The 22,292-nt window shown below is 51.0% G+C and overlaps 1 protein-coding gene across 2 annotated transcripts; it reads right to left on the reverse strand.

The window, feature by feature from the left end:
- Positions 1-143: 143 nt before the first annotated feature.
- On the reverse strand, positions 144-14,250 carry Lamb2 (laminin subunit beta 2). Of its 2 annotated transcripts, none has more exons than XM_075964611.1 (33): positions 14,145-14,250; positions 13,971-14,056; positions 13,682-13,854; positions 13,457-13,592; positions 13,300-13,373; positions 12,696-12,884; positions 12,531-12,594; positions 12,098-12,300; positions 11,890-12,010; positions 11,389-11,577; positions 10,833-11,012; positions 10,628-10,740; positions 10,324-10,403; positions 10,102-10,234; positions 9,764-9,922; positions 9,560-9,687; positions 5,709-5,841; positions 5,172-5,364; positions 4,954-5,097; positions 4,537-4,768; positions 4,301-4,464; positions 3,994-4,218; positions 3,688-3,905; positions 3,490-3,586; positions 3,029-3,401; positions 2,559-2,743; positions 2,244-2,485; positions 1,816-2,164; positions 1,327-1,534; positions 1,108-1,249; positions 726-902; positions 473-632; positions 144-395 (listed from the first exon to the last, which is right to left on the reverse strand). In XM_075964611.1, exons 2-33 carry the CDS (start codon positions 14,053-14,055, stop codon positions 259-261), a joined length of 5,406 nt encoding a protein of 1,801 aa, XP_075820726.1. In that variant the 5' UTR covers position 14,056; positions 14,145-14,250; the 3' UTR covers positions 144-258. The 2 variants fall into 2 exon arrangements, with proteins under 2 accessions (XP_075820726.1, XP_075820727.1); XM_075964612.1 differs by having other exon boundaries at positions 14,139-14,249.
- Between the last annotated feature and the right edge of the window lie 8,042 nt (positions 14,251-22,292).

A 22,292-nucleotide genomic window follows, 5' to 3' on the forward strand; every position in this document is an offset into this window, starting at 1 on the left:
GTGGGGACCGAAATGAAGGGCAGCTCTGGGGAGGGCCGGAAAGAAAGAAGAGGGGTTCCGGTGCTTTGGCCTTCGCTTAGAGTCCTACTGATGACAATGTATAGCGGTCCTCCACCCCTCCCATCAAAGGCCCGACAACACAGTGGAGGTTCACACTGGTTTATTGAAAGCACTTGCTAGCCAAAAGCTCTTTAATAAGTGTGGACAAACACGCGTGTGGAACAGTGCTTGGGGACGAGGCTAGGCCCGGGGGAGTGGTCACTGGCAGGTGTTGTAGATCTGGACCTGCAGGTTGATGGCCTGGAGCACGCTGCGCATCCTGGCTTCCAGCCCATCCAGCTGGGCCGCCTTGCCCTCCAGTTTCCGTTCATTCTCTTCATAGGTGCCCTCCAGTTCTAGAAGAGTCAAGGCACAGTTTAGGTCTTTCTCCCACAATCCCACCTCTCTAGCTTCTGCCCACTCGGGTTCCTACCCTGTAGCCGCTGCAGCTTGTCCTGAGCAGCTTGCAACAGGTCCCGTGCCTCATCCCGCAATTGTTCTGCCCTGGCTTGTGCAGCCAGCACACCCTCGGCCTTCCTCTCAGCCAGCGCCCTCACGGTTTGGTACTGGTCATCTACTTGTTCCCGCAGTTGCTGCAGATGGAAAATGCAGGGTCAATATGCTAGTACAGCGCAGTCCCAACTACACTACCCATACTCCCTCAGAACAGCTTTGCCACATCTCACCTTCTCAGCCTCCCTGGCACGGCTCTGAGCACTGCCGGCTGTTTCTTCAGCTGTAGATGCTGCCAGGCTATTTCCTGCCCGTTTCAGTTTCAGGGCCTCCAGGAGAGCATCCAGTTGCCGAGCCCGCTCACTTGCAGAGTTCAGCGACTGCTCTGCACCTGCCATCTTCTCCTGGACCTGTCACAGAGGGGCCTGGGTTTAAACAGATCTTAAACAGAGCCGCTTTTAGTCCCCAGCAAGGGAGAGGGAGAGGCAGGTTGATCTCTGTGAGCTCCAGGTCAGCCAGGGCTACATAGTGAGACCCTGCCTCAAACAAAACAAAACAGATACATAGTATATATGTCCATAACCTTGTCCCACTGATGTCCTAGGGAGACCACACCTGGTGCAGGGTCTGTTCTGTGTTCTGTGTGTCAGCCACTGCTCCCCGGATGGCACCCTGAGCAGCGCCCTGTGCCCTCTGAGCCTCCTCCAGTGCTGCCTGTACAGTCTCTGCCTTCTGTTTCTCACCCTCAGCCCGGCTCCTGAGGAAAAGGGGAGATCAGGGTCTACAGGTATCAGGACCAGGTTTCAGGAATGGGGGTCAGGGTTGGGGTCAGACCGTGCCCGCTGTGCATCTTGGAGTAGCTGCTCAGCCCGACGCACGTCGCCCATAGTATGTGCCAGGATTGTGTCCACATCTGCCAGGCTTCGGACACGTTCTGCAATCTCACTTGCTAGGTGCTGGATCTGCTCGGGCGAGGCTGGGATGGAGAGCTCCAGCACGCGCGTGGCTACCATTTCAATACTGTCAGGATCAGCTCCCTCCTCTATGGAGACACAGGCAAGGGCCAGCATGAGCCTGGGAACATCATCCTGCTATGTGGGTTCTCATACTGCACATGCCATAGGAGTTTGCTAAAAGGCATATAAGGATGTAAACAAAGGACAGGGACAATGTAAAGGGCAGAGACTTAGGGACACTGACTAGATAAGGACTCAGGGGCCAGACACAGGGTCAAAAACACATGTCCATTGCAGACCCTGAGACTCAAGTACACACAGACACAAGGAAAACAACCACATGGCCTGGGCCACAAGGGAGGCTCACGGCTGAGGAAGTCCTTCACACTCTGGATAAGTTCTCGAAGCTCGTGGTTGGCCTGCTCCACTTGGCCCCTAGAAGCATTAGCCTTGTCCAGGGCTGCCTGTGCCCGCTGCTGTGCCTCCTCTGCCTGCCGACGAGTCTCAGACACTCGGCTGAGGATGCCACCACCTTCTACCAGTGCCCGCTGCAGCTCTGCCTGTGTGTGCCGAGCCCGGCCCAGTGCCAGATCGGCTGTGGCTGCTGCCCCACTGCAACCGAGGCCACCACAACGGGGCTGCCCATCCTCATCCCGACATCCGGCACCCCCGCAAGGGCTGGTAGCACAGGGTGCATCTCCGGGGGCCCCACACACCTGCCAGGTACAAAACAAATCAAGGTTCCGTGGGAAGACTACCTGTACCAACCTATCCCACCCCTTTCCTGTACCTTACCAGTTCATTTATGCCAGTCAGGCTCAGGGTCTGGGTGCGTGCAGAGAGCTGCCCCAGTGCCTGCTGGTTGGCTAAGTGTTTGCGCCTGAAGTTTTCTTTTTGGGAGCCCATGAGCACTTCTGTCCGACGCCGGGTATCTGCTGAATTGCTCACTGGGCTGGGTACTGCAAAGGTGGAGGTGTTGGCACGGCGTTCTGCTTCTTTAGACTGGCTGTGGGCATTTCGGATGCTGTCATAGGCTCCTACGTGGGATCAGAGGGGTCAGTCAGCTGAACCACGGCCCTGGCCCACCTGCCTAGTTAACCGACAACTAACCTAAGAAATTTGAATGTTTGAGGATATCCAGATGCTGGTCAAGCTGCCGCAGTGTGAGGTTAAGCGCAAGCCCATCTCTCTCCAGACCACTGAGTGCATGGTTGGCATTGAAGTTCTCATCCTGAACATCTGTTAGCTCTGCTTCTACCTGAGTCAGGCGCTCGGTGGTCTTCCCAATTTCATGGCTGTATCAATAGGGGGCAGGTTCAAAGAGGCTTCGCTCCTGATCTTCTGGACCTTTGCTCCACCCCACCACATGTATTTAGTTAGTTAGTTATTATTATTTAGTTAGTTTTTTTTGAAGCAGGATTTCCTCTGTGTGTAGCCCTCGCTGTCCTAGAACTCACTTTATAGACCAGGCTGGCCTCAAATTTACATAGATCCGCCTCCCTCTGCCTCCAGAATGCTGGGATTAAAGGAGTCCACCACTACCACCCGGCCCCACCATATTTATTTAGCTCCATCCATACCGCAGTCCCTCCGTGGCCTCTACAAGCTTTGCAGTAGAGGCAGCTGAGGCATTTCGGGCACCCACGATGGCCTGGACCATGCCCAGCTTCCCTTGTATATTCAAAAAGCTGCTCTCAAAGGCACCCAGCACACCCGTCTGCTGCAACTCCTGTGCCCACTGCTCCAGCCGTCGTGTACGAGCAGCCAAGTCCTGTACAACCCGATCCCAATCTCCAAAACATGCATGGCATGGATGACAAGCAGGAAAAACACCCGAGAAGCCACGAGCACACTGGTCACAGCGCACGCCAGACACGCCTGGGCGGCAGCTACAGTGGCCTGTGGAGCGGTGACACTGAGGTTTGTCTATTCCTCTGGGATCACAATCACAAGCTGCAGAAAAAGACAAACCACAGTATTAGGGCCCTTGTGATGCACACCAAGGCAGTCTTTATCCACTCTGTCTCTCCAGATTTCTCACCACGGCACTGCAGGCCAGGGTCTCCCCAGTGGAGCTCTTGACACTCAGAGCAAGTCCTCCCACCAAAGCCGGCATGACAGTGGCACTGCCCTGTGAACTAGGGTACAAACACAGCAAGGCTCAGAGTCTCTACCAAAAGTCGTGCCTGGGAGACAGTTAACTGACTCCCCATATCCAGATATCTCCAGGATTCCATACCTCATTGCAGGTGGGGCCTCTGGCCCTGGTTGGGTGGCAAGCACAAGGCTGGCAGCCACGGCCACTGGTGAAGTTCCAAAAGTTGGGGGCACAATGATCACAACTAAGGCCTTGGACATGGGGGAGGCATGGGCACTGTCCACTGCTTGGGTCACAGTGGCACTGGTCAGTAGATGGGCACTGCTGGGGATTTGTGCCCAGAGGATTGCAGGTACAGCCTGGGCAAGCCAAGACAGACACAGCAATGAAGGGAAGCTATCTCCAGTAGAACCCGCCCCAACCATCCCTCCCCATATCCATACTCACGGTGACAGCTCTGTCGGGCTGCTTGCCCATGGAAGCCAGGCTTGCAATGGCCACAGTGGGGCCCCTCTGTGTGGTGTAAACAACGCAAGCACTGTCCTGTGTGGGGATCACAGGCTTCAGGGTCCATGGGGTCAATGTTTCCATTGCACTCACACAGTTGGCACCTGCCACCTGGCTTTGATGGGTCTCCAAAGTGCCCGGGGGCACAAGCTTCGCACCGAAGTCCTGTCAACAGTCAAGAGGAAACCATGAGTGTTGAGCTGAGCTACCTCACCTGATCTCATACCTGGGCGTCCTACCCACTCACCGGTGTAACCAGATCGGCAGTGGCACACAATTTGCTGGGAGTATCCATCCCGGTGGCAAGAAGTGGCAAAGTGCCGCTGGCTCCCAGGGCCCTCAGGGCAGGGACAAGGTCGGCACTGGCCTCCATAGGGCAGCCGTGGGTCCCCATGAAAGCCAGCAATGCATCTGCAGGGAAATGAAGGTTAGCCACAGGCACCCTGCCCAGCCACCAACCACTCACACCTGCACTAGGCTCACCTTTCACAGTGCTCGCCCCCGGTGTAATCACGACAGCCCAGGCAAGCGCCTGTACGGGTATCACATTCATCTGCACGCCCATTGCAGGCACACGGTCGGCAATTAGGGAATCCCCACTGGCCACGTTGACAGTGGTCACAGTGAAGACCAAAGGCACCAGTTCGGCAGGGACATTGTCCACTAGTCCTATCACATAGGGCACTGAGTGACCCATCAGGGCTACACTGGCAGGCTGGGGATAAGGTAGAGACAGTCAGGGTGGGAAAGGTGAGGAATGATAGAAAAATCAAGGAACCCCCAACCTAAAAGTATAGGATTCAAGGTGGAGTCGATGAAGGAAGAAGCAAAGAAGGGGAAGAGGGAATCTTGACGCTGGAAAGGAAAGAGAAGAGGAGAGACAAGGAGATAGACAAATACCTTGACAACCTGCCGGGCCAAAGCCATAATAGCCAGTGGCACAGACGTCACAGCGGCGTCCAACCACTCCAGGCTTGCACAGGCACTGGCCACCATGAGGGTTGCACTCAGAACTCAGGGAGCCTTGAGGGTCACACTGACATGCTGTGAGAAGAGGAAGAGCAGATTAGGCTAAGTTCCCACCTCTGCCTACCAATTCGTGTCAAGATTACACTTACGTAAGGCACCATTGTAGATCAAAGAGGACAGACTGATGAGGAGGGGGGCACAGGCCTCAGACAGAGGGGTCTTGCTGGGCATCAGACCTTCCTCATGGCAACGGTAGCGTTCAAAGGTGGTACGGCGCTCTAGGGCAGCAGCGTCACCCCCACTAAACATCTCTAGTACCAAGACATGGGGCTGCAGCACCAGCTGAAGAGACGCAAGAATGCAGCTCACATAGGATTGCATCAGTACTGTCAGAGAGCTTGACTTAGCGCTGCCATTAACCTGCTCTCTCTCTCTCTCTCTCTCTCTCTCTCCCCTTGGTTTTTCGAGACAGGGTTTCTCTGGGTAGCTCTGGAGCCTGTCCCAGGCTGGCTTCGAACTCACAGAGATCCACTTGCTTCCACCTCCTGAGTGCTGAGATTAAAGGTGTGCGCCACCCCCCCTTGATCCCCCCTTCCTGCTGGACTGCCTATCACAAGACCCTCCTAATCATCACCACCATCACAGTATCCACCCCAGAGGCCCCGCCTTCTTGGCTGATATGTTACCGAGTCAATGAGTAGTCCAGACCCAGAGTAGGAGCTTTCAGGATGGGCACGTCCCCCGGTTCTCAGCAGCTTCAGATTCAGCTTGTAGGAGATACCAGGCTCAAGGCAGACCGGTCTGGGAAACACTAAAACCCTGGGGATGGGGAGGACAGAGACAACACTGGATGCCACTCAGGGTCCGTGCAACCATCATCCTGGGTCTTTTATTTATTTAATTTTGTTGTTGTTGTTTTTGATTTGTTTTTTCGAGACAGGGTTTCTCTCTGTAACAGCTCTGGGTATCCTGGAACTCACTCACTCTGTAGACCAGGTGGGCCTCGAACTCACAGAGATCTTTTTTTTTTTTTTTTTTTTTTGGTTTTTCGAGACAGGGTTTCTCTGTGGCTTTTGGAGCCTGTCCTGGAACTAGCTCTGTAGACCAGGCTGGTCTCGAACTCACAGAGATCCACCTACCTCTGCCTCCCGAGTGCTGGGATTAAAGGCGTGGCCCGGCCTCACAGAGATCTTATCCTGGGTCTTAGATACTGCCACTCATAGCAATCAAACCTACTGACTAAGGCAGAGGCTACAGCTGAACCAGACTAGGACAACCTGCTGAGGCCCTGACAGGGAATCTGGACAGAAGAATCCCATAAATGTGACTTTCTGGAATCATACATCCATACAGACCAATATCACTGAAAATACAGAACCTGGCATCCACCTGTCTCCTGACATGGCAATTTGTCAGTTTTTTGTTTGTTTGTTTGCTTGCTTGATTTTTTTTTTTTTTTTTGCTTTTTTTTCTTTTTGGTGGGGCGGGTTTTGAGACGAGGTCTCGCTGTGTATCTCTGGCTGTCCTGGAATTCACTCTGTAGACCAGGCTGGCCTCGAACTCACAGAGATCCACCTGCCTCCCTAAATGCTGTGATTAAAGGAGTGCCACCACTGCCCGGCTCAGTTTTTTTTATTTGTTTTTATTTTTATGTGTGTGTGTGTGTATGGATGTGTGTGTATACTACATGTATTCAAGTGCCCACATAGACCAAAAGAGAGTGTTCTTGACTCCCTTGTAACTAAAGTTAAAGACAGTTGCAATCCACCCAATCTGAATTCTGGGACCCAAACCTGGGTTCTCTGAAAGAGCAGCAAGTGTTCTTTTGTTTGTTTTTGAGACAGGGTTTCTCTATGTCACAGTTCTAGCTGTCCTGGAACTAGCTCTGTAGACCAGGCTGGTCTCGATCTCACAGAGATCTGCCTGCCTCTGCCTCCCAAGTGCTGGGATTAAAGGTGTGCGCCACCACCTCCCAGCTGCAGCAAGTGTTCTGTTAAGAAAGGAATTATCCCTTCTCCAGCCCTGGCTTTTTGGATTTTGGTTTCTTTCTTTGCTATTTGTTTGTTTTATTTTGTTTTGTTTTAAGACCCAATTAAAATATTAGTGATTGTTTTTTCATTCGGTAGCCCCAGGGATTGAACCTACAGCTCTGTGACTGCTAAATTAAGACGTGGCGTCCCTGAGCTGGGTAGTGGTGGTGCACACTTTAATCCCAGTACTCAGGAGGCAGAGGCAGGCAGATCTCTGTGAGTTCTAGGCCAGCCTGGCTTACAAAGCAAGTTCCAGGACAGCCAGAGCCATTACACAGGGAAACCCTGTCTCAAAAAACAATAAACAAATACATTTAAAAATTAATTAATTAATTAATTAAATTTTAGAAGGCATCACCGAACTACATCTTAGACCTTTGTTTCTTCTCCCTTGACACAGTAATCCTATCCCCTAAGTGATTCACGTATACACCTACACATGCATTCTTTCATTCCACTCCCAAATCCATCCAAATCTTCACCAAGCTGCTATTTCATTTTTGCTTTCCCACCCAATAAGTCCATAGAGACCCTCGCAGTCACTGCCAGGTAAGCCTTCTACTCCAGCAACTCCGGCCCACTTTGTATCAAGGTCACTAATGACCTCCACGTAGCTAAACACAGAGGCCACTATTCTATTCTTATCTCGTTCAAGCACTCGGCAGCCTGTGAGTTCATTCTTTTCTCAGCCTCTGTGGCGCTCTCTGCAACTCTAGTTTTTCCTTCTGTCTACTCAGTTCTCCTTTTTGGAAGCAAGGTCTTATGTGTTCCAGGTAGACACTGAATTTGCTGGGTAGCCAAGAATACCTTGAACTTTTTGATCCTCCTGCCTCTGTCTCCCAAGTGCTAGGATTACAGGCATGAGGTACCACAACAAGCTCACAGGAACCAAATTTTTACTCCAATATTACGCCTCCCAGTAATCCCAGACACAGAAATCTAGCCACTCACTTAAGCCAAACAGTCTCAGAACTGTTCCGTCTCAGCCAGACATGGTGGCATGCCACCTTTAACCTAGCACTTGAGAAGCTAAGGTAAGAACACCACAAGTCTCAGGCCAGCCTGGGACATGTTATAAAAAGATCCCAGATCTGAGCCTAGAAGTGTTGGGGCATGCCTTTAATCCTAGCACCTGAGAGGCAGAGGCAGGAGGATCTCTGTGAGTTTGAGGCCAGCCTGGTCTATAGAGTGAATTCCAGGACAAGGCTACACAAACCTGTCTTGAAAAAACCAGCCAAACAAACAAACAAAAAACAAAGAGAAAGAGAGATCCTGCATCTGGGGTGGGGGCACACATTCTGCTATATTTCTACCTCATGCCCCTTCATCCCCATCCAAATATCCAGACCCCAAGTCAGACTCATTTTTCTACTTCCTCTTCCTTTCTAAGTCTAAAAGCCTTTTTTGCTCATTATCTTTACTATACTTCCATCCAATTCATCTCACCCAGGGTCTCCAACAGCCCTTCCAGCTTTTACACTGGCCCCTTTCTTTCTATTCTCCACTTAGCAATGAGAGGAATCTGCCAAACACAAGTTTGTCAGAATGTCTACAATGGATACAGCCAAGTTTATTATGCTATTCTCTTTGCCTCTGTGTATGTATGAATATTTACATGATAACTAAAGAAAAAACAAGGGCTGGAGAGATGGCTCAGCAGTTAAGAGCACTGGCTGCTTTTCCGGAGAACCCATGTTCAGTGTCCAGCACCCACACGGTAGCTCACACCTGTCCAGTTCCAGAGCTTCTAACACCCTCACACAGACATACATGCAGGCAAAACACCAATGAACATAAAATAAATACATAAAAAATATAAGTCAGGTATTGCAGCATACTCCTATAACCTCAGCATTTGGGAGATGGAGAAGGCAGAAGTTCAAGGTCATTCTCAGCCACATAGCGAGTTCAAGGCTAGCCTGGGATGTATGCGGTTCTGTCCCAAAAAGGAAAAAGGAAGGAGTTGGGTGTGATGGTACATGACTTTAGTCCAGCAATTAGAATAAAGAGGCAGGCAGATCTCTGTGAGATCTTTGTAGATGAGGCCCACCTGATCTACAAAGCAAGTTCCAGGACAGCCAGGGCTATTACACAGAGAAACCATGCCTTGAAAAAAATACAATACAAAACAAAACAAGAAAAAAAGAAAAAAAAAAGGAGGAGAGGGAGGCCCAGGGTGGCCAACAGAGCAATGAAAAGTTACAGGAAAGGAATCTTAACCAGTTACATAGTTACATCCCTACTCTGATGCCACTGCCTTGCAACCATCGCCATCAGGGTCCTCCTGGAGTGACACTGGGGGACTTCCCATCACCTAATGCTTTGACTCTGAAACTTGCACCCTATGGAAAACAGGCCCTGTTTCATCTCTGACTTTACTGTGAACAGAGCCATGGACCTGGCAAGCAGTACCTAAGAAGACATCCATGAAAGAAAGACCAGATGACCAAGCAACGTGGTCTTCCCGGCGATCTGCATGGAATGAGGGCTGGCTTTACAAGCCTCACCTGGAGTTTGGTTGAAGCATCCCCTGAATTCGGTCATCCTCATGCAGCACGTGCCCACAGGGACTGTGGGCAGACACAGGCCCTGGGCGATGCACGGTCAGTTCCAGCTCTGCCCATTGCTCAGGAACCTGGGGGAAGAGGACAGTAGAGAGGGTTCTTGCACATCCAGAATGTCATCACGGGTCAGCTGTCACAGGGTCTAACCTGGGGCTCCAAGCGCAGTAGCAGGTCATAGTCCATGGCCCTTGGGAAAGAGGTCACCAGGAACTCCACTTCCTGACCTTCCCGCAGCCGCACAAAGCCTGGGCCAGTCCAGGACGGAGACTCTCGGTTGGTCACTGGCCGCTCTACCACCTCAAGCACCTGAGAGTCAACAGGGTCAAAGCAGGGATGAGGACTCAGGTGACTGCTACCTCTGCTGCCACAGTCGGTCCCGAACACCGTTTCTCCTGCCAAGACCTCCCCTAAGGCTAGACGGTACCCCAGTCCCTCCAAGGCACCACCCACAGCCCCTCCTCTCTAGCCATCCCACCACATCTCACCTGCCCTCGGGCATCCTCAGCCTCCCAAGTTAAATGGTCTAGAAAAGGTCGGAAGTAGCCGGGCTGTACTTGTTCACAGCGCCGTCCAATCATGTGCTGGCGGCAGCGGCACTGACCTGTGGCCTCATCACACCTGAGGAGTGCTGTGGTTACTGAGGGGCCACCCCCTTTGCCTTCCCCGCCACCACCATGCCACCTCCAAGTCCCTGTTACAGCACTCACTGAGGATCCAAGGCACCGCCCACGTCGCAGTCACAGGGGCGGCAACCAAGCAGGTCATGGCTCAGACCCCAGTGGCCAGGCTAGGAAAGAGGGATTGCTGGAGACCAGAAACCGACCTCTCTGCCACCCATCAGCGAGCCTCTACCGCTGATTGATGGACACAATGTCCTTGGCCTCCCAGACCAGAGGCCTCTCATTCAGGACGAGACCCTAAGTTCTCAGTACCACCCACTGGACTTTGCCCCCAGTCATATGCTCTGAGAACAAGTCCAGGACCCAGGAACCCCAAATCCCTCAGTTGTACCAGGCAGCGGTCACAGCCATGTCCAGTCACCAGACGCTTGCAGAAACAGGTTCCACTGTTGGAGTCACAAGGGGTGCCCCCAGGCACTGTACCCCGTGAATTACACTGACAACCTGCAGTGGAAGAGGCCCATTAGCACTGTAGGAAGTAGAGCAGTGCTCAGGGGTTAAAGGTCAGCATAGAAGTTAGGACAAGAAGCACATACGCTGGCATCCCAGAGGGTCACTGGCACTAAGTCCAAAGAAGCCATCACGGCATTGCTGGCAGCGAGTGCCAACCACATGTTCTTTGCAGCGACACTGGCCGGAGACCAGTCCCAGCACAGGGTCATCATGGGAATCACAACGGCCACCATCTTGAGAACCCATAGGGTCACAGTCACAAGCTGTAAGCAAAGAGGAGTGTAAAGTCATCCTATCCCATGGCCCAGAATGAATCTTTTTTTTTAATTTATTTATTATGTATACAGTACTCTCAGTATTCTGTCTGCATGTATTCCTACAGTCCAGAAGAGGGCACCAGATCTCACTACAGATGGCTGTGAGCCACCATGTGGTTGCTGGGAATTGAACTCAGGACCTTTGGAAGAGCAGACAGTGCTCTTAACCACTGAGCCATCTCTCCAGCCCCCCAGAATGAATCTTAAGCCTTCCCCTATTCCTGTTCTGTTTCCACCCCAAGCCCTTACCACACAAATTCTGGCTTCCTAGTTCCTGACCCAGGCTCAGTTTTCTCTCCCTCATACCCAATCCCAGCCTTACGACGGCACACGGCTGGATCCCGCATGTCCTTGGCTGGATCGCGGTAGAAGAAGGGCCGGCAAAGCTCACAATGGCGCCCAGCTGTGTTGTGCTGACACCCATCACACACGCCTCCACTCACATTTCCAGACGCCAGGTACACGGCCATGTCAAAGTGGCAGCTCTGAGTGTGTCCGTTGCACTCACACTCTGGGGAGAAGACAAAGGCCAGCTGAGAAACCAGGTCCTCAAGGTAAGGGACACACACAGGGAGGGAGGAATGGCATCACTTTTTGTCAGCACCATGGGCCGGAATTTACAGGTGGCAGTTTAAGAACTTCAAGGCTTCAAAAATCCCATGGTACTGATAGCCAAGGCAGATTACAGAGGAGGGCTGAGGGTCCTCAGGGTCAGCAAAGCCTGCGCACCCTTTAGACACAGCCTAGTTATTTAGGGCTTGTCCAGCCAGCATTTGGTTTGAACCAGGCACAGCCAAGCTACAGAGCCCAGTGTCTCACTCACTCCGACAGGCGTGAGTATGGCCGTCCTCAGCAGGATGCCAGGGAAGGTCTTGATAGAAGTCCTGACACTGCTCACAGTTGAGACCGCGGGTATTGTGTTTGCAGATACAGGCCCCGTGCACCTGTGAAGACATACAGGCAGGTGGCCAGCACTATCTAGCCATGCCTATCCCTCCCCGACCCTACTCCAGCCACCTGAAGGCTCGTACCATGCCCTCGGCGTGGGCTGGTGCCCCTGGCGCAGGGGCACACTGCGAGGCATGTCCATAGCAGAAGCAGTTCCCACGGACAACAAGCTCATAGAGGGCATAATAGTACTTCTCCCGGATCTCCCGCCGCGGGTCAAGCAAGTTGTCTCCCAGTGTGTGAAGCCGAGTCAAGTTCACGCGGAGGTTGGTGATCTTCAACAGGTCTAAGAAGGGAAAGAGGGTTTCGTCTACCTAGGTGGGCCAAGCTCTAGCTGCCTCATACCCACCCAGGGGCTGTAGCTGCCAAGGTCACCTTGGGAGACCTCTTTTCCATTGCCACCAGAGCTAAACTGGGCTTGGCATCTGCCCTAGGAAGCACCCAAAATAGTTGCTGAGGCCCCAAATAGTCCTCATCCGGACACTGGGACTGTGCCAGCCTTAGTCCAGGACTCACTCTGAATCCGTGAGCTGTAGGGGTCTGGAATGGGGATAGCAGGGTCCAGCACACGGTAGATGACCTGGCACGGCAGGAAGCCCACAGAGATATCGGACCTTGCTTCAGGAGCATCACGAACCCCACAGGTCCCTCCCTATCCTCTGCCCAGATCCCAGCCCTTACCTCGCCTTCAGTGGATGGCTCAATTTCTGAGTAGCGAGACTCACAAACCACATCATCCCAGTGCCGAGGTGGGGCCAGTGGAACTCCTGGGAAGTCAGCCCCACAGTCGTAGGAAAAGTATCGGTAAACATGCCAGGTGCGGCCAAAGTCTGCAGAGCGCTCCACCAGCATGGCAGCAGGCCGAAATGTCTGGTTGGGGAAGGGGGATACATCCGATTAGCAGGAACCAGGACCTCAGCCCAAACTAGGCTGCTGAGATCCCTGCTTAGTCGTGATCAGGGCCAAGCAGCTCACAGACAAGAGTGGGTGACTATGAAAAGCTGAAAACCAGGCAATGAGCAGACCAGGGCTGATAGCTGCCTCTAACGGGTAGAGGCCCAGAGAGACCATATCTGGCCTAGTCTAAGAAGGCGGGACAGGAGAGCACGTGCACAGGGCTGGAGTGTGTTCTGCCATGAAAGCTATACAGGAAACAACCTGTTCCACGAGTAGTCAAAACACAACCCACAATCTCAGGGAAGCTGGGCTGAGGAGCTAGGGCTCTGTCCAGGGGCCCTGGGGAGGAAATCAGGACAATGGGGCAGGTTCACTGACAGGCAGGCACCTTGAAAGTCATAATGAGGTGGGTGAAATGGAATTCCGCTTCCAGGTCCAGCTGGATGCTGACTCTCGGAACACCTGCAGCAGGAATCAGGGGTCAAGATTTTGAGGTTATTGGTGTGCAAGCCCTGATCACTCGAATGACCTACTCCAGGGCTCACCATTCTCTGACTGCCACCAGGCCGTCCGGCGTTGCGGTGCAAAGCTGGTGACGACATTCTGGATTCGATGGCTATTGGGGTTGTCTCGAGCAGAGAAGGGGCGTCGGGAATCACACAGGAAACACTTCTTCTCATCCTAAATTGGGGGGAGGTCAGTAGCAGTACCTTACTTAGCCAGTGCCAACCCCACCCTGACCCAGCCTCTCATCCGGTCCCCAGCAGCACCTGCAGGTGACTGACAATGCAGTAGGGCTGAGGGCTTTGCAAGCCGCACGTGGATGAGGCAGTCAGTCTGTCAGCACGGCCCACCAGCAGGTCACCAGTGGCTGGATAGCAGCTTCCTCGAGAGCAGCCAGGTACATCCAAGGAAGGGACCTGGGCCAATGTGGCAGGCAGCACTGGGGGCAGTGGGTTAACCAGTTCAGCAGTGATTCCCTTGGGCCCCTGGGACAGCCAGCCACCCCCGGACCTACCATCACATCCCAAAACTTTAGCCCTCACCAGGCCCCCTCACCACTTAGAAGTAGGCCCAAGCGAAGTTCCCAAAGCAGAGGCTGTCCCTGCCGGCCCCTCCCTGATTCTCCTGAGGCCCACTCCATCCTGAAGAGAAGTAAAATCGTGATAAGGGAAGGTAAAGAGTCCGAAGACCAAGTCCACCACCTCCCTTGGGGTTGGTGCTGACCCTGACCGTGTAGGTAGTGGGCTGGTCTGCCTCCAGGCCCTCAGTTGGTCCCAGGGTCTGTCCAGCAGTCACTCCTTCACACTCTGAGAGAGTCTGACGACTTTGAGTAAAGTTGGAAAGCAGGGAAGGAAGGAAAACATGGAGTGGATCTTAGCCAGGATTATAATTTAGGATAGAGCCCCCAACCCGGGCCATATCCCTGCCCTCCTCAAACAACCCTCATTCCAAGAACCAGACACTGGCCACTTCACCCAGAATTTTTCAAAGACGAGGTTTATTTAGAAGAGTGACAGAGGTGCTTTTAGCATTTAGCAGCCTAGTTAGAAGCGCTAATAAGAAAAGGGGGAGCCGGGCGGTGGTGGCTCAAGCCTTTAATCCCAGCACTCGGGAGGCAGAGGCAGGCGGATCTCTGTGAGTTCGAGACCAGCCTGGTCTACAGAGCTAGTTCCAGGACAGGCTCCAAAGCCACAGAGAAACCCTGTCTCGAAAAACCAAAAAAAAAGAAAAAGAAAAAAAAGAAAAAAGAAAAGGGTGTTCTCCAAAGAGAAATTGAAGTAGGCTGCTCAAAAACAGAGAACAGTCTCGTCCGAGTACCTCCAAGATGTCCCTAAAGTCCAAATTTGTATAGAAACCAGGGCAAGATGAGAAGTGATACTTGAGGTGTCAGGGAAGGGGCTTATGGAGCTGGGGGAATAGAAAAGGTTTGTGGTCTTTGAGAGCTGGAAGGTAGATCTAAGGAGCTCATGGCCTTTGTTCTTGGCGTCACTCTGGAAACCAGTCAAATCATCCTTGGGCTCCCAGGGTTACAGCATCAGCAGGGAGGCAAACTAGATGCAAACTGCAATTCTATTGGACCCGTGGGAAGGTTTATAATGACCCAAAGGACAAAACAGGACTGAACTCTGGGAGATATTGGTAGAGCACTTAGTCCTGACGCACAACTCTGAGGAGCTCAACCGTCCATAGTCACTATAGCAAACGAACTGCGAGAAGCAGTGCCTGCTTCCCGACTAAAATGGATTTGTAGCTACTCAGCTATCCACATGTGGGATCTGGGTGATAGATCCTCCCTGGACCCTAGCAGCAGCGTGTGGATCCGAATCTTGTGGTTATATATCCATTCCGGACTTTCCAGTCCTCTGGCAGCCCGGGAGCAAAGAGTTGGAATGCGCGCACCCACTAGGGGCGCGCCCCACCCAGACCCCTGGGACTTCAGGCGGGAAGAGGGTGGGTCCAGGGTCCGTGAGGCTTGCTTTGAGTGCTGCAGCTACCAGCAGCAAAGAACGGAGATCAAGCAAAGATTACTGGAAGCTGCAGGCGCCTGTGGGGAAAGCTAAGAGTTCTTCAGAGGAAACTTTCGGCTTCACAAAGGAGAATGGGGGCGGGACAGTCAATCGGTTGGATTTTCCCTGTCGCTTGAGTAAAGTCTGCAAGTCACCTAGAGGGTCCTGTGGGTAATCTAGGGAAGCTCTGGCATGCTAGAGGTCATGAATCAGAATTTTAGATCAGACTGTTCCCGGTGCTTTGGAAACTCATTCCTCAGGCTGGATTGCCTTACTCAGCCTGAATACAGGAGGAGGTGCTTAGTCGTAGGGCCGCTTGGTATGCCATGCTTTCCCGAAGCCCGTGGGAGGCCTGGCCCTTGCTGAGCCATTATGCAGGAGGGTCGGGGAGGGAAAGGAGAGGAGGGAGGGGAGCTTGTGGTCCAGTTATAAAATTAATTAATTAATTAATTAAAAGAAGATCATGTTGTAGGGAAAAAAAACCAGATAAAGGTTGGGGGTGGGGTTAAGACATTAGAGGGGCCCCGCGGTGGTGGCGCACGCCTTTAATCCCAGCACTTGGGAGGCAGAGGCAGGCGGATCTCTGTGAGTTCGAGACCAGCCTGGTCTACAAGAGCTAGTTCCAGGACAGGCTCCAAAACCACAGAGAAACCCTGTCTAGAAAAACCAAAAAAATAAAAAATAAAATAAATAAAAGAAAGAAAAAAATAAAACCTTTTTTTTTAAAAAAAGAAAATAATAATAAAAAAAAGACATTAGAGGGTGTCAAAGCTCTAGTGGCAAGGTTAGAGGGCCAGTGAGGGACATCACAGAGAAGACAGAGGGCACTCAGTGAGCTCTCTGGTCTCAACACCAAGATGAGATTTCCTGGTCACTATTAGTGTAACTCCCAGTTCAGCTGGCTTCAGAGTCCTTTTTCCCCCCTCTGAGACAGGGTTTCTCTGTGTAACAGCCCTATCTGTCCTAGAACTTGCTCTTGTAGACCAGGCTGGCCTTGAATTCACAGAGATCCACCTGCCTCTGCCTCCCAAGAGCTAGAATTAAAGATACACCCCCACACTTGGCTATTCAGGTTCTTGCTCACAGGTGGGTGCTGGGAGCTGGGAACAGAACCCAAGGCCTCTTGGGGAGCCATTGGTGCAGGTTTTTCTCCAACTGCGCCAGGTTCCTTTTCAGCTGACATCCATAGATGGCAATCAGCTACTGGCAGGATGTAGGAAATATGCTCTTAAAGCAGCTTTGGAACCTGCAGACTGCTGCCTTCTTGCCAGGACCTGGTCATTCTGTGGCAGGCAATACGCCAACTCTGGAGATCAGGTCTTCTGAGTCAGGGACGTAACTTCTGACCCTGGCCCAAGTCTCCATCACAACTGTGATCCCAGCCTTAACTCTGATTTGAATCAACACTTGACCCCGTACTGAACTTTTCTGCAGCTCACATCTGCATAGAAGTTTGAATCTGATGAGACAGAAGGCCTGGCCCACGCATCTTTATTCTAGTCTCTGCCGTCCCTTCCGATTTAACCCTCCAAGAGCCTGTTCCACTGAAACCCAGCCACATTTCTCACCGCAGTTCTTGGCCCTTAGCTTCTGCCTGTACCAGCTCTTCTGCAACATGGCTGTCAGGCTGCGTTTGCCCTTCTAAAGCTCTACCAAACTTGTTTGGCCATCTGCAACTTCTAGAGCAATGTTGAGCATCATATCCTGCCAGACTCTAGTAACCTGGGTAAATCACTGCTCAAGGTTGCTGGGAGGCAGGAAATTTAGAACGGGACCCCTGTGTGTAGCCCATATAGCTCAGCCCCAGCCTGAACCCTACTTCCTACTGATCTAGAAAGGTCCTTGAGACACAAATACCCCATTTCACCTAGCCTAGGTTTCTTTCTTTCTTTTTTTTTTTTTGATTTTTTTGGTCTTTCGAGACAGGGTTTCTCAGTGGCTATGGAATAGTCCTGGAACTCGTTCGCTCTGTAGACCAGGCTGGCCTTGAGCTCACAGAGATCCGCGCGCCTCTGTCTCCCGAGTACTGGGATTAAAGGTGTGCGTCACCACCGCCTGGCCTAGCCTAGGTTTCTAGATATGCCCATGGTTCATGTTGCCTGCTCTGCCACCTGAGCCTGCTGCTAACCAGGGTGGAAAAAAGTCATGAGATCCTCAGCTCCATTGGACACACACTCCAGGACAGTGTGTATACTAGTGTATGCACTAGTAGATGCATTCTCTTGTCACCTGGAGCACACGACTTGAGGACTAAATCACAATAAGGTAGCAATTGGGTTCAGTATTCATCTAAGACCTATAATTAGTACATGGTGGAGGATCTCAGGAGAGAATGGAGATCACAGTAGAAAGACAGTGTTTCTCTGTGTAGCTTTACCTATCCTGGAACTCACTGTAGACCAAACTGGCCTTGAACTCAGAGATCCACCTGCCTCTGCCACTGAGTTCTGGGATTAAGGTAGCGCTCCACCACCGCCTGGAAAGCGGGATTTTTTTTAAAGGTGTGTGTGTGTGTCTGTGTATGTGAAGGTATGTAATGTGTTGTATGTGCGCCTATGGCGTTCAGGTGACATAGCGTTGGATCCTGTGGAACTGGATTTACAGGCAGTTTTTAAAAAATATTTATTTATTTATTATGTATACAATATTCTGTCTGTGTGTATGCCTGCAGGCCAGAAGAGGGCACCAGACCTCATTACAGATGGTTGTGAGCCACCGTGAGGTTGCTGGGAGTTGAACTCAGAACCTTTGGAAGAACAGGCAATGCTCTTAACCTCTGAGCCATCTCTCCAGCCCCTACAGGCAGTTTTGAGCTGCCCAATGTGGGTGCTGGGAACTGAATTCAGCAAGGGCATGAGCCTTCTCTCCAGCCCCGCAGTAGCCTTTAACTAGATAAAGGGCACTGAGGGGAGAAGTCTGTGCCCCATCATAAGGAAAGGGCCAAGCCTCCACCACAATGCCAGCTTTACACCATCGCCATCTTCGAGAATGGTGTAGGGGGTCACAGACCTCCACAAGAACCATGATTGATAACCTAGAGTACCTTATCCTAACTTTCACAGGCTCTTCACCTCTACTTTTTTTTTTTAATATTTATTTACTTATTTATTATGTATACAATATTCTGTCTGTGCGTATGCCTGCAGGCCAGAGGAGGGCACTAGACCCCATTACAGATGGTTGTGAGCCACCATGTGGTTGCTGGGAATTGAACTCAGGACCTTTGGAAGAGCAGGCAGTGCTCTTAACCTCTGAGCCATCTCTCCAGCCCGGCTCTTCACCTCTAACAACTCCTCGGGGTAATGTTTACAAGAACCAATTGTTAGAGCCAGGCCAGGTGCCAAGGCCTTGTAATACCAGAACTCAGAGGGCAAAGAGGAGCACCATGACTCAAGGCTAGCCTAGACTACATACTAAGACTAATCAAAGGGGCTGGAGAGATGGCTCAGTGGTTAAGAGCACTGGCTGCTCTTCCAGAGGTCCTGAGTTCAATTCCCAGCAACCACATGGTGGCTCACAGCCATCTATAATGAGATCTGGCGCCCCCTTCTGGCTTGTGGGCACACACGGAAGGAATGCTGTACACATAATAAATAAATATTAAAAATAATAATAATAAAAATAAATAAATAAAAAAGAGTAATCAAAGTAAGTCTAAAAGAAGTAAGTAAGGCTAAGGGAAACAAAACCATCAGGAACCCCGCAGGAACCTCATGAACGCACTGCTAAAATAGTATGCATGCTCAAAGCAGCCATGGCAGGTTACACCATGAAAACTGCTGTAGGTTCCAAATCAGTCCCCTGAAATCTGACAATTTCTTTTTGTTTTTCATTTTTGAGACAGAAAAGCTACTGTTTCTGGGGCTAACCTTGAACTCACCCTCCTGCTTCTTGACTAACAGACATGTGGCACCATATCTGAATAAAATATTCCTGATACTGCTCCAAATTTATGCATGCCATGTCCAGGTTACAGGACTCCTGTGGGAGGCAATCAGAGTCGCCTGTGCAGTAGACAGGGTTCAAGGGTAAGGAGGGATCTGATTTTTATTGTTCGAGGAAACACCATGTCTCTGTCTTCCACTCTCTATCTCACCAAGGAGACAAACCATGCTTTCGGCGTCATCCTGTTCATTCACTGACCATGTACTTCCCAGAAACACTTGCTTCTTGGGGATCTCCCTACACCATGCTCTCCATCCTAACCCTCCACTGTGCCTCTTCAGGCAATTCTCGACCCCACCCACCAACCCCATCAAGCTCACTGCTTGCCCTGACCCTCTCATAACAGTCTGTCCACACAATAATGCATAGCTAGACATATGACTGGGCACAAGCATCCTTAGACAAAGACTGACAACTGCTTGTCACCACACACACTAGTACTAGTGACCACACAGCCACTAATACCAGGTATAAGTCACATACCATCATAGGCATGTGCTCCCTCAAAACTGGCTAATGTCACATGTTCTGTATGACAGAGGCTCACATACCACGTTGACACATTGATTGCAAAGTGTCTTGGGCATGCAGCTGCCAAATTTGCAGCCCTGGGTCCCCCAAAGTTTCAGAAGACAGAAGAAAAATAACTAATGCCTATGGGTGTGAGTGTGGCAGGGGACTGCTTGCTGATTTGGCTGCAGAAACATGTTTTGGTTTCAGATTGACACCAGGCAAAGACAGTGCCCAGGGTCACGGCTACAACATCAAGAGAAGAAAGACCACAGTATCTGTGGAGGGAGAGCGCATCCAGCCGTCTGAGGTCCTGATCCCCTCCACGCGTGTGTTCACATGGCCGGCCTCCAGAGCACAGGTACTGCCATGCAGCCAGGTCTGCAAGGGACAGAGCGAGGGCCATGGCTAGAGTGCAAATGATGCTGGCAGCATTCGCTAGATGGAATCACAGCCTGCAAGGTCTTGAGAATCAATATTGCTATTGCCCTGGCAGGGCCAGCATGGACTCTTCCTGGGGTCTTCTCATAATTAACGGTACCCGAGGTAGCAAGAGGAGTAGCGGCCTGGATAGGATCAACATGTATGTGTGCTGTCCTAGGTATGGTATCTTGTATCTTTAGAACTTTTTTTTTTTTGTTTTGTTTTTTCGAGACAGGGTTTCTCTGTGGCTTTGGAGCCTATCCTGGAACTAGCTCTGTAGACCAGGCTGGTCTCGAACTCACAGAGATATGCCTGCCTCTGCCTCCCGAGTGCTGGGATTAAAGGCGTGCGCCACCATCGCCCGGCATTTAGGACCTTTATTCTACATACACAGTCAGAAAGTTCAAGTCTGTCTGGGAGGGGAGAAGACACAGTAGTTCCATTACATTAGCTCATCTTCCTGGCTTATATGGCATGCATATTACTCCTCTAGTTGGCCTTCCTTTCCCACAATAGGTTCTCTGTGAAGATAGATGTCTAGAGACTGCAAAATGGCTTGAAGTAAGGACACTTGCTGGGTCAGCCTGGTGATCTGAGTTCTCAGATAAAGACAGGAAGGAACCAACTGATGTTTCCCGTCCCCCGCCCCCACCCACACTGTGCCATGCTCCCTCTCACAATAAATAAGAACTTTAAAATTAAAAATAAAAAAGAAGCTGGGCAGTGGTGGCACACACCTTTAATCCCAGCACTCAGGAGGCAGAGGTAGATGGATCTCTGTGAGTTCGAGGCCACCCTGGGCTACATTAGATTGACCCAGTCTAAAAGAGAAACAGATCCAGGCAATGATAGCTCACACCTTTAATTCCAGTATTTGGGAGTCACAGGCCTTTAATCCCAGCACTAGGAAGATGGAGACAGGAAGAATGTGGCTGGGTAGAAAGAGGATAAGGAGGAAGGAGACAGGAACTCAAGGCATTCAGTCTGAGGACTTGTAGAGACAAGAACACCCCATTTGGTCTGAGGAGTTCATAGAAGTAAGAACTAGTGGTTGTCTGCTCTGCTTCTCTGATCTTTCAGCTTTCACTCCCTAAATGACACTGGCTTCTTATTAAGACCAATTAGAATTCATACAACAGGGTCTCCACAGTAGCCACACAAACATCTAAAGAAAGGCAGGAGCATACTAAATTGTCTGGAAGTGCTCACCTTTCACAGTACTGACCCATAGTGCTCCGCCCCCCTGCTACTCCCCTCCTGGCCCATGAATGGCAGACATTTGCAAGTAGGAAGCACACTACAGGAGGCTCCACTAGCTAGGGAAGCAACCGTCACAGTGCAACCAGCCAAGCCTTGCCTGCACAGGCACTGCCCCCTCACAGAGTTATAAATAGCCCAAGTGGGTAGCACCTTAAGTATGACAGTGTTTGAGAGTCTCCTGCTGAAAGACTACACTTCCCAGAGTTCCCTACAGACTACAGAAGTCATTCCCATGAGAGGCCACATCCTATTTTCTTTTATAGGCATTTTGTCCATTTGCACATGTGGGTGACAAAATGCTCCCTCGCCATGAATTAAAAACATGGTCCCACTGAAGGTCAGACCAAGCCTGTCTTTCCACTTTCTGTTTTTAATCCCATTGGCCGAGAATAAGACCACTATCACAAGTTTTGAGCCAAAATTGAAGCATTTGTTAAATGTGTTAAATACTGGCTAGGACGATGGACACGGGCCAAACCCATATTGGGATTCCTAGAAAATGGCTGTGAATGATGTTAGTAGGCAAAACCAATTGAGTGGAGGCAAGCATACATCCTGACATATTTCCTGCCCGTGTGGTACCTCCCATATGTGATATGTTGATCATGGCTGGGGCAACCAACCATGTTTACAGAAGTGAAAACACTTATCTTTCTTGTTTTTTTCTTTTTTTCTTTCTTTCCTTTTTTTCTTTTTTCTTTTTTTGAGACAGGGTTTCTCTGTGGCTTTGGAG

The sequence above is a fragment of the Microtus pennsylvanicus genome, chromosome 3 (genome assembly GCF_037038515.1).
Source record: "Microtus pennsylvanicus isolate mMicPen1 chromosome 3, mMicPen1.hap1, whole genome shotgun sequence".
In the NCBI taxonomy this organism is placed as follows: domain Eukaryota; kingdom Metazoa; phylum Chordata; class Mammalia; order Rodentia; family Cricetidae; genus Microtus; species Microtus pennsylvanicus.

Coding starts and splice junctions, on each gene's coding strand:
- Lamb2 (XM_075964611.1), bottom strand. CDS start 14,055: ATGGAGTGGGCCTCAGGAGAATCAGGGAGGGGCCGGCAGGGACAGCCT. Junction 12,011..12,097: donor CAGCCCACGCCGAGGGCATG/GTACGAGCCTTC, acceptor ATGTCTTCACAG/GTGCACGGGGCCTGTATCTG. Junction 9,923..10,101: donor CTGAGGATGCCCGAGGGCAG/GTGAGATGTGGT, acceptor GTTGACTCTCAG/GTGCTTGAGGTGGTAGAGCG.